Source organism: Euleptes europaea, chromosome 1 (genome assembly GCF_029931775.1).
Source record: "Euleptes europaea isolate rEulEur1 chromosome 1, rEulEur1.hap1, whole genome shotgun sequence".
Lineage (NCBI taxonomy): Eukaryota > Metazoa > Chordata > Lepidosauria > Squamata > Sphaerodactylidae > Euleptes > Euleptes europaea.
This window is the reverse complement of record NC_079312.1, coordinates 14,208,654-14,220,040: the sequence shown is the minus strand read 5'-3', so window position 1 is coordinate 14,220,040 and position 11,387 is coordinate 14,208,654. Positions and strand designations below refer to the sequence as shown.

Genomic DNA, 11,387 nt, shown 5'->3' with positions numbered 1-11,387 from the left:
TTTCAGTTGTGTGTGTTTCCACGTTAAATTGCACAGCTGGTGCCGTTTTGTTAAACTCTCAAAATAGAGTTGATAGTTTTCTGCTTCTAGTGGAATTCTCTAATTTTCTGTGTGGGTCGTGAGTCAATTCAATGAATGTTTTTCATTACTAATGTAAACCAAGAGGGACGTCCTGATTATAACTTTTAAAATAAACTTTTAGCATGGAGAAACACAATGTCTCTTAATAAGAACAGTAAGCAGTACCCTCCCCAGGCTTCATGTCCACGGTAGACTATGAGCATCTACTACGAGCATCTTCTTTATCTTTTGGACACTGCTGCAGGTTCTGTATCGCACTGTGTGTTTGGAATGAGAGGCAATGATAATTGCCGTCTAATTGACAATGAGCACAGCGTAAGTGAATCTGTCAATACAAGTACTTACGTGTGCTCGGTATCACTGGTCTATATACTCACCATACTCTTCCACAAACCACGGGCAACAAAGTACATACAGCAAACAGGCAACGTAGACCTGTTCCCATTTGGAGCCTTAGACCTCTCTGTCAACTGGCCCCAAACTACTAGTGTCAAAAACGTAAGAGAAAGTTGAACAAAAAACAGAATGAGCATTGTTTATTTCCTCACAAGAAGCACCGCTCAACATTCCCTTGTTTAATTTCACTAAAACACAACAAAATGTCCCTCTGGCAATCCATTTTTAACAACTTCCGATTCTAAAACGGGTCCCCAAACATTTTGAGACTGGGCCCCTTTGGAATTCTGACACAGGGTGGTAGGCACAAATACAAAATAGCTGCCACAGGAGGTGGAGCAACACACAGGTGAAGCCCACGTGCAGGGGAGAAGAGGGGTAATGTTAAAAAAATACACTGGGGAAGAGGCATGAGAGAGAATGGAACAAAGCTGGTGGCAGCTGCTGCTGAAACAGTATTTTAATCTACACAGCCAATCAGAAGCCCTGCTGGCAAGCGCCTCAAGTGGCCCCACTTCTAGAAACACTCGGAGGGTGCCAGGGAAGGTGTTGATGGGTACCATGTCGGGGACCACTGTTCTAAAACTACACATCCTGATATGTTTTTGGTCCTGCTGGAATGGAGGTGACTTACCTCCACCTTCCCGCTATGGCCTAAAATACCATCCATGGTTCTGGGGCTCATTTTAGATTCTTTGGGTTTTTTTAATTAGGTGCTTAATTTAATTGATAAAAAGGCATTTCACAACTCACAGAGTAGACTGACAGGAAACAGCTGGTCAGAGTACTTACAAGACATCACAAACAGTTATCTTGACACATAAAAGGATGAAGAGGAAGGATCAGGAGCTCCCACTGTGAGTGACAAACACGGGTCCATGAAGGAAAGTAAACATACACAATGTCTAAATGAGAACTGGAGCAGTTGGGGCTCTAGAAAAGAAGGTGGTTGTCTAGTAAATCTATGATTGAACCTTACATGTCTGGCCAATGGAAGTTATTTCTGTAACTTTCACCATCCCTCTTTCTCAGAGGAGCAAAACAGCTTTCTATATTAGGTGGAGGTTAATGAGTTGGAGGCCCAAAAAGGGACCGGGTATCAAGAAACCATGGCTGTTGCATCTCTTGTCACACATGCACTACAAGAGTCAAAATACCTTCACAGAAACAGCCCTATTTTAAGGGGAGTGGCACAGCTTGTTCCCCTCAGAACTTCTCAGAGTTCTCTTTTAGATCCCCTCCTGAATGGATTCTCATATGTACATTACGGGTTGAAGTCTGCCTGAAGCATTTCCCACAGACTGAGCACTGATACGGTTTCTCCCCTGTATGTATCCTTCGGTGGACTAAGAGCGCAGAGTTAAAATTGAAGGTTTTCTCACAGTCCAGACACTTGTATGGCTTCTCGGCTACATGGGTCCTCTTGTGCCTAAGGAGCTGGGACTCCTCATCATAGCTTCGCCCACAACCCAAGCATTTATGCGGTTTCTCTCTTGCGTGTAACCTTTTATGTATTTTAAGAGCGCAGTTAAAACTAAAGCATTCCCCACAGTCTGAACATTTGTATGGTTTCTCTCCTGTGTGAGTTCTTTTGTGCTTGTTCAGACTCCCTTCCCAACGAAAGTTCTTCCCACAATCTGTGCATCTGAATGGTTTCTCTCCCGTATGGATTCTTTTGTGTAGAAAAAGATGGCTGTTCTGGGTGAACCTTTTCCCACAGTCTGGACACTCGTGTGGCTTCTCTCCCACATGGGTTTCCTTGTGCCTAGTGAGATGCGAAGACTTACTGTAGCTTTTGCCACAATCTGAACAGATGAACGGTCTATCTCCAGCATGGTTACTCATGTGTATTTTAAGACTGTCTTCCCAACGGAAGTTTTTTCCACACTCCGAGCATCGGTATGGTTTCTCTCCAGTATGGATTCTTTCATGTACATAAAGCTGAGAACTCTGACTGAAGCATTTTCCACATTTTGGGCAGTGGTAGGGTTTTTCGCCTGAATGTGTTCTCTCGTGTAAAACAAGGTCATTTTTTTGGCGGAAGTTTTTCCCACATTGCTGGCACGTGTGCGGCCTCTCTCCAGTGTGGATTCTCTTGTGAGTAGTAAGGTGGGATTTTTGACTAAAGCTTTTCCCACATTCACAACATTCATATGGTTTCTCTCCTGTGTGACTTCTCTCATGGACGGTAAGGCTGGCTCTAGAATTGTAACCTTTGTCACACTCTGCGCATGGATACAATTTCTCACCTGAATGGATTCGCTGATGGCTTACAAGTTGGCTACTCCTAGCAAAGCTTTTCCTGCATTCTGTGCAAGTATATGGCTTCTCTCCTGTATGGATTCTTTCATGATCCGAAAGGATGGTACTGGAACGAAAGGCTTTCCCACATTCAAGGCACTTATATGGCCTCTCAACTGTGTGGGATTTTCCATGTTTAACAAGAAGCCCTTTATATTCAAAGCATTTCCCGCACTCTAAGCATTGATGCGGCTTCTCTCCCGTATGTGTCATCTGATGGTCAGAGAGAAACGATTTCCGATCAAAGCTTTTCCCACACTCTGAGCATACAAACACTTTCTTTTTTCTTTTCTGAAGAGGCAGACTCCTAACAAGGTTACATCCCTTCATTAATTTCCCCCCACTATCAGTATCTTCCATTTCTGTCCCATACACAGATGCTTCAGATAAACTTTGGTTGCCCAAAGGAGAACATCTCACTGGATCAAGTTGTAAATTATTTTCTTGTCCTTGCTGACTTACAGATGTTTGGAATATTTTAGGCCTCTGGAAAGTCATTCCTTTGGCTCCACCCACTGAGGTACTGTTGAGATCAATTTGTTCACATCGTCCCAGCTCACGATTCTGCTCCTCCCCCTCATTCACTTGTCCAGCACCTGCTGAAACAAAAAAAAAATCACTGTTACTGAATGAAGCAAGCTACATACATTCCTTCCACTGAATATCATTCTTACCACTTTAAGTCTACATTTTTAATTGCTGCCGTCCTTTGACTTAAGAACCCTCCTTGAATAATATATAGTAGAAATACTGGCTAAAAATGCTTTGGAACTCAAAGAGAAAATGAATTAGTGATGGGAAAAAATCTACAGGGCTTCTGCTGGGAATGTCACAACATTTCTCACCTTTTACTTATGCCCTCTAGCAAAATAGACTTGTAGTGAAATTTGAACAATCGAAAATCATGGTCTTTGCAAAATCATGGAAACCCCCCCACCCATAAATTGGAAGATAAGAGGGAATCAGATTGAGCAAGTGAAATGGTTTAAGTATCTAGGCATATACTTCCATTACAGAGCTAGTTGGGTGACTCATAGGAAAATGGTTTTAACAACGGTTCAAAATTGTATGCTAGCTATTATACAATTCTTTTCTAGCAAGGGCCACCAGTATGTTCCGGTTGCTCTTAGGGTCTTTAATGCTAAGCTATCTTCCCAACTTCTATATGGAATTCCAATTTGGATCCATGCTTTAAACCAGGACGTTGAAAAAAATACAATCTAATTTCCTGCGGAAGATTCTAGGAACACCATCCTGTGTTCCCTATGCAGCCCTGTGCATAGAAACAAACCAAAATCGTCTGGAAACCAGAGCTTGGCTTATGACAACTAAATTCTGGTTAAGATGGCATTTCAAGTCGGATTCAAATAGCTTTGTCTACCATATGCTATCCGAATTTAAATATTCGTTGGTTAAACCATATAGAAAGTAAAATTAAACAAACAGGAATCCCTTTGGATTCTTTGTATTGTCTCAACTGAGGAAGCAGTTTATGCTCTGATCAAGCGCAGATTTCTAGACATAGAACTGCAGGACTTTAGGAGATGGGCAAACAGTAGGTGCTCACCTCTCTGCTGGGAGCCTTCCCTCAATAGCCCTTCTACACCCCAATATTTGACATGCCTAACTGATCCTAACCAAAGAAGAGCCTATATGCTGGCTAGACTAAATGTTCTCCCTTCTGCCATGCTGCATGGGAGATATAATAAAGTCCCCTTTGCAGATAAGGTATGTCCATGCGGGGAAGGTAAAATTGAATCAGTCTCCAACATCTTAAGCAACTGTCCTCTGTATGCTAGAGGTCATTTTCAATTACTAGACCCAATCTTTGCGGACAGAGAATGGCTACCTGTAAGCATCAAGGCCTCCCTCCTTATGAACGCGCAGGATCCACTAATAATTGATGTAGTGGCAAGATTTTTACTGAGGGCAATTAAAGTGCGTGAAAACCTGTGCAACTCATGAGGCAATTTTAGGGCTGTGAAATGAGTAACTTCTAATGCACTTAAACCTGTTTTAGTGTTAATTTTATGGAGGTGATCCTAAACTGTTTTTATCATATTTATATAGATGCTAGTTTTTGTATAATTAATGCCAATAAAGGATTCGTATTCGTACTTATGCCCTGTTTTGTTTCAGAGACACCACAGAGAGCCATCATGGTATACTGGTTAAGAGTGGCAGACTCTAATCTGGAGAATCGGGTTTGATTCCCCACTCCTCCACATGAGCGGCCTGCTGGGTAACCAGATTAGACTCCTCCACATGCAGCCTGCTGGGTAACCTTGGGCTAGTCACAGTTCTTTCAGAAATCTCTCAGCCTCACCTACCTCACAAAGTGTCTGTGTTGGGGAGAGTGAAATTGATACCATTTGGGAGTTACCCCCTTTGTCTGCAGTAACCCGCTCATTCAGAATCCTTACCCAGCAAACAGGCCTCTCCATCACCCTCTTGTTTGGTCTCCCCAGGGGACTCCATCTTCTGGACCTCTGGTGGATTCAGTTCTGATGTGAGCAAATCAGTAGATGACTCCTGAAGAAGCCTTGGCACCTGAAGGAGAAGAAGCAAGGACATTCAGCAAGGGCATTTTGCAAGGATGGAAAAGAGATTCCCGCTACAGTCACATTTCCACCAGATTCTGCCTCCAAACAAACATTACTTAGGTTATGTTCAAACTGTCATTTAGAATCCTACTTGTAGGTGGAAAACCTTCAGTTTGCTGAGGCACCCTTCCCTTCTGGCAGGTGATGACTTTTTTTGGTTCATTTGGCATTCTCTCAGGGATCACCCCTTCCTCACCCAGTGTTTTATTTGTTACCTTTACATCTTTGTGCATATTTTAGCTCTCCTTTTAATAATTTTAATGGCGTCTTTAATTATCATTTTATTATGTATGCTTTAATTTGTTCACCGCCTTGCTGGCCCTCATGAGAGCAGAAAGGCAGGACATAAAGTCTGTAAAATAAATAAATAATAAATCAGCTTGAAAGCTCTGGAAAATCAGAGCTTGATTGAACCGGGAACGTGTTCACTCAGTCTGCGTGGATCACTCAGTCTGCGTGGATGCGGATGACAGAAGCACACAGGCGTAGCAAAGAAGCTGGGTTGGTGCCCGATAGCGACAAACCACTGGTGAATTCTGGTTTGCTGTCATATATGAATGCAGCCTAAAGGAAGAAGCAGAACTGGGTTTCTTTCCCTTCCTGGCTAATGTTCAGGCGAAGGAAGTGTCATCCAAAATACAACAGTATTTCCAGAGGCCAAGTCATGCCTTTTGATGCCACCTGCATAAAAATCTTCATCTTTGGTTCTCATCTCTCATTCTCTTGAAATAAAAGGGGAAACCTTCTCCCCTGGTCTGGGCCACGTGGGTGGACCCACCTCTGCCTTTTCATGGAGTGCCACAAGACATCTCCTTGTTTTGTTTCTCTAGAACGGGGATCCCCAACATAGACCCCTTTCCTGGTCTCGCCAAGTGTTTTTAGAAATGGGGAGGCAGGGAGGGCTTTTGCTCAACAAGGGTTCTAATTGGCCACTGGAGATTTGAACGGCTGTGCAGATTGATAAGAAAATGTTGCTGCGGCAGCAGCTGCCACCACAGCACCAGGATCTTCACTGCGTGACTCAAGGTGAGCTGCCGCAGCCATATCTGTGCTTACCCCGCCTCCTTCAGCAGGCATTTTGTGGTAGCCATTCTGTGACTGTGCAGGGGGTTAGACTAGATGACCCTGGTGTCCCTTCCAACTCTGTGATTCTATGACTGCACTTACCACGATGTTCTCCGAATTCCAAATGTGCCCGCAAACCCAAAAAGGCTGGGGCAACCTGCTCTAGAAGTTACAATTAATTCATAAGTTTGCTTACTGTTTGGGGACTTTTTAAACGGCACTTTACACACTCAAAACAGCCATGATAGCTAAGTGGAATATCCATGTACCCAGGCAGTATACCTCTAAATACTAATTGTTTGGTGGAGGGGCTATTCCTTCCATAGCCTGCCTACATAATTCTGAGGGGCATCCAGCTGGTCACTGATAGAAACAACCAGATCTTTGGACTGGATGGTTCTTTAGTCTGATTCTTCCAGTGATGTGGATTTTATTTATTTTATTTAGATATGTATACCCTGCTTTCCCCTCTAATGGGGACCAAAGTGGCTCACATTATTCTCCTCTCCTCACAACAACCCTACGAGGTAGGCTAGGCAGACTGTGAGAGTCGACTGGTCCAAGGTCACCCAGAGGGCTTCCATGGCAGAGCAGGGGATTTGAACCCGATTCTCTCAGAGTCAAGTACAATGCTCTATCCACGACACCATACTTTACTGGAGGGAGCAGGGTTCCCAACAACCTGGAGAGGAAAAATGTCCCATCCCCTTAACAGAGATTTAAATGGTTCTTATTTGCCTCAATGCCAGGAAACGGTTCAACGGTCCATTTCCGCACTTTTGAGTCTCTGTTACAAGGACAATACATTCTTTTGTCTCCAGCTTATTGGCAACCCTAGGGGAGCTTTCTTTTTGCATTTCCTCCCTTACCCAGGACAGAAAAGAGCAAGAGTCCAGTAGCACCTTAAAGACTAACAAAAATATTTTCTGGCAGGGTATGAGCTTTCGTGAGCCACAGCTCTCTTCTTCAGATACTTCTTCAGATCTGAAGAAGTGAGCTGTGGCTCACAAAAGCTCCTACCCTGCCAGAAAATATTTGTGTTAGTCTTTAAGGTGCTACTGGACTCTTGCCCTTTTCTATCCATAAGGGGAGTCTTTCTTTCCATTTCTACCCCTCTTCCAGCCTCGGATCTTCTTTGGAGCCCCTGCCCTCCTTTTCTCTCCTCCCTGCACCCAGGAACCTCTGCTTGCTTGCTAACCTTTCCTGGCTTGCTGGAACTCACCTTTCCCTCTTCCTCGCAACCTTGGCGTTTCCTTTCTGCGGCGACTCCGCACACCTCCTCGCAAAGGGAGGACTGCAAGGACCGTCTCTTCGGGAAGGAGGAGGAGTGGAGCCGGGAAGACGGCTGCTCCGATCCCCCCCCCCTCCACTCCCCAGCCTCTCTAGAAAACCGGATCTCCGTGCGTTTAACCCCTTCCAGCGCCTGCTAGCAAAGCAGCAGAGAGAAGAAGACCCCTCCCCCCACAAAACAGCCTGCGCGTGCAACATGACCAATGCGGCGCACGCGGCTTTCCTCCTTTCCACGGGCTCTCGAAGTTGCCTTAGCTGCACCAGTTGAATTTCAGCCTGCCACAATACATGTGAGTATGCACACACACAGGGCAGGATTGGCGGAATTTTTGTGTGTGTGTGTGTGTGTGTGTGTGTGTGTGTGTGTGTGTGTGTGTATATATATAACCTAATAATTTGTTAATTTTTTATCGAGTCAAAGATTGGTATATAGGATGTATTGTCAAATGAGATGTATAGCAATTATTGAAAAATTATATAATGACAATACAATATGATGACAATAATATATAATGACAATAATATATAATGACAATAATATATATAATGACAATACAATATGATGTATTGTCATTATATTATATGATATATATATATGATGTATTGTCATTATATTATATATATATAATATATATAATAATAATGTGTTATATATATATATATATATATATATATATATATATATATATATATATATATATAATATAATTTTTCAATAATTGCTATACATCTCATTTGACAATACATCCTATATACCAATCTTTGACTCGATAAAAAATTAACAAATTATTAGGTGCATGTCTTCAGTATTAAACATTAATAATAACTGACTTCCTCACCGACTTCCTCCCTACAAATATCTGGTGTCTCCTTTGTATTAATATTTTCTAATCCTTATGTCATTATTTTAATGTTATATTTCCCCCTTATTTAATATATTTCGATAAGCAATGATAATATAATATTAATAATAAAGAGAGAGAAAATAGAAAAAAATCTATTAAAAAATAAAAATAGAGACATAACAAAACACATTAACAGTTTTCTCCAGTCAGGGATTGGCGGGATTGTGGGCATCAGGCCAGGGCACAATTAGCTAGCAAGAACTGCTTGGAGCTTGCCAAATATCTTAGGACACTGCACTTGTTGTCTGCAGGTCAGTTGTAATTCCAGGAGATCTCCCGGTACGGTTGCCAGGTCCCTCTTCGCCACTGGCGGGAGGTTTTGGGGACGGAGCCTGAGGAGGGCGGGGTTTGGGGAGGGGAGGGACTTCAATGCCGTAGAATCCAATGGCCAAAGCAACCATTTTTCTCCAGGTGATCTGATCTCTATCAGCTGGAGATCAGTTGTAATAGCAGGAGATCTCCAGCTAGTGCCTGGAGGTTGGCAACCCTATCTCCTGGCCTTACATGAAGATTGCCAACCCTACTTGAGAGCTGGAAATGTTTTTAATTGAGTGCCTATTCTCAGGCCATTTTTGCGTGGTAATTAGCAGCGCGTTCCAGGCTGCATTGCCCTGCATATTTTTTTTAATTTTTCACGTCTTTCCGGCGCATACCTGCTTCGCATTACTAAAGAGCCCATTTAACGCGACCTTTGGTGTTTGCCGCGAAGAATCCCCCTGAAGGAACCATGCATAATAACAGTGGCGGGTTAGCTACGCACATGCCAATGGCTATGCAAACAGGAACAAAGGAGCAGGCGAGGGGGGGTGGAATTTCTCCTTTTGCGCTGGGACGGTGAATAGGCGTTTTTAAAGTCGCATTTAAAAAAAGAGCTTTGAGCGAGCGTCAAAACTGACCGTGCATAAATGGCCTGTTCACCTGTGGGCCCCAGATGCCTCCTGCAATAAGAACACGCAGCAGAATTCTGTGCAATACGCCTAGATTCTGCGAAACTTGTTCAAAAGTTCGTCTCAGTACAGAAGGGGTCCCAAACCTTTTTGAGCCTGTGGGCACATTCTGACACAGCATGATGGGCAGGGTCACAAAATGACTGCGGCAGGAGGCCAAGCCAGCCACAGCATAGCTGGCCACAGCTTACCATCTGTCACACGATGAAGATCTTTGTGCTGGGATGGCAGCTGCTTCCAAAGCAACGTTTTTAAAAAACCTGTGCTGCCCATCAAATCCTCATAGGCCAGTTAGAAGCCTAGCTGGGTTAAAAGCCCCACCTGGCCCTGCCCACTTTCTAAAAAAGAAGACGAGTCGGTTTTTATATGCCGATTTTTTCTACTTTTAATGGATAATCAGACCATCTTCTTCCCTTCCTCTCCCTACAACAGACACCTTGTAAGGTAGGTGGGGCTGAGAGAGCTAGAAGAGAACTGTGACTAGCCCAAGGTCATCCAGCTGCCTTCATGTGTAAGAGTGGACAACCGAGTTCACCAAATCAGAGTCCACCGCTCTTAACCACTACACCAACGCTGGCTCTTGGCAGGTACCATATGCATCATGTTGGGGACCCCTGACCTAGAAAAGCACAGCTTCCCCAGAGGGGCTTGGTAATTTACCAGTTTATAGTTATGATTATGATTATTATTTTTATTTCAGTGCCACTAATGTACATAGCACCTTCTGGAATTTAATTGAGCCAGTGTGGTGTAGTGGTTAGAGCACCAGAGACCAGGAAGTATGATGGGTGGCCCCGGGCCTATCGCTCCCCCCCCAACCTAACCTACTTCACAGGGTTGGTGTGAAGACATTGGTAGTATAAAAATATACTAGACAGGCAAAATAGTTCTCTGCCCTCTAAAAGCTTACAGTCTGATACAGACAATGTGAAAAACAGCAGAGGGAGAGAATGTGAGATCAGGGCTAATCAGGGATAAACCCAGAGAAATACAGCCAAGGTGGGCTTGCAAACTTTTCATCATGACCCCTGGAAGGGGTACAAGTAGGGTTGCCAACCTCCAGGTAGTAACTGGAGATCTCCTGCTATTACAAATGTACTCCAGCCAATAGAGATCAGTTCACCCAGAGAAAATGGCCGCTTCAGCCATTGGGCTCTATGGCATTGAAGGCCCTCCCCTCACCAAAGCCCACCCTCCCCAGGCTCCGCCCCCAAAACCTCCCACCAGTGGCGAAGAGGACCTGGCAACCGTAGGAACAAGAGGGGCAAAGAGCACAGTGCCTCCCCCCTGCCCAGTGTGGTCTTCAGAGGTTCACTGCCTTTTTTCTATCCTGTCCTTTCCCTTCCCCCGTGGCCCACCTTTGGAGGTGCACCGATTTTGCTGCATCTAGTGATCCAGGAAACAGTCCAGACAGGCCAAACTTTCCACAAGGCCTTCTTGTATGTCCAAATTTTTTTTTTAAAAAAAAAGGCTCAGTGAGGGAGGGAGTCAAACCTACTTATGCAGAGCAAAGCAGATTACGATCTCATTTCCTTCACCACTCAGCCACAGCTAGACACATTCAAAGATGCCCCTGCAGGCATTCAAATAGCCAGATGTGCTTGTGTCAGGCCTGTGTCTCAGTTTCGCTTTTCCACCAAGGATTGTTTTGCATTCTTGGACTCTTTGAAGTAGACAGTACTCCATGAGAACGGAGGCATCTCTAGACTGTTTTGAAATAGTAATCTCTTGAGCCTGACCTGTGCTGCTGAATACTGAATGCTTTTTTCTATGCTTTTATATAGTCAAGTGCCCTGACC

General features: G+C 44.0%; 1 protein-coding gene across 1 annotated transcript; it reads right to left on the bottom strand.

Moving 5' to 3' along the window:
* Positions 1-1,683: 1,683 nt before the first annotated feature.
* LOC130493679 (zinc finger protein 501-like) lies at positions 1,684-10,191 on the bottom strand. The gene is made up of 7 exons (XM_056867396.1): positions 10,180-10,191; positions 7,669-7,755; positions 5,202-5,328; positions 3,241-3,374; positions 2,364-3,069; positions 1,982-2,282; positions 1,684-1,813 (listed from the first exon to the last, which is right to left on the bottom strand). Exons 1-7 carry the CDS (start codon positions 10,189-10,191, stop codon positions 1,684-1,686), a joined length of 1,497 nt encoding a protein of 498 aa, XP_056723374.1.
* Positions 10,192-11,387: the final 1,196 nt, after the last annotated feature.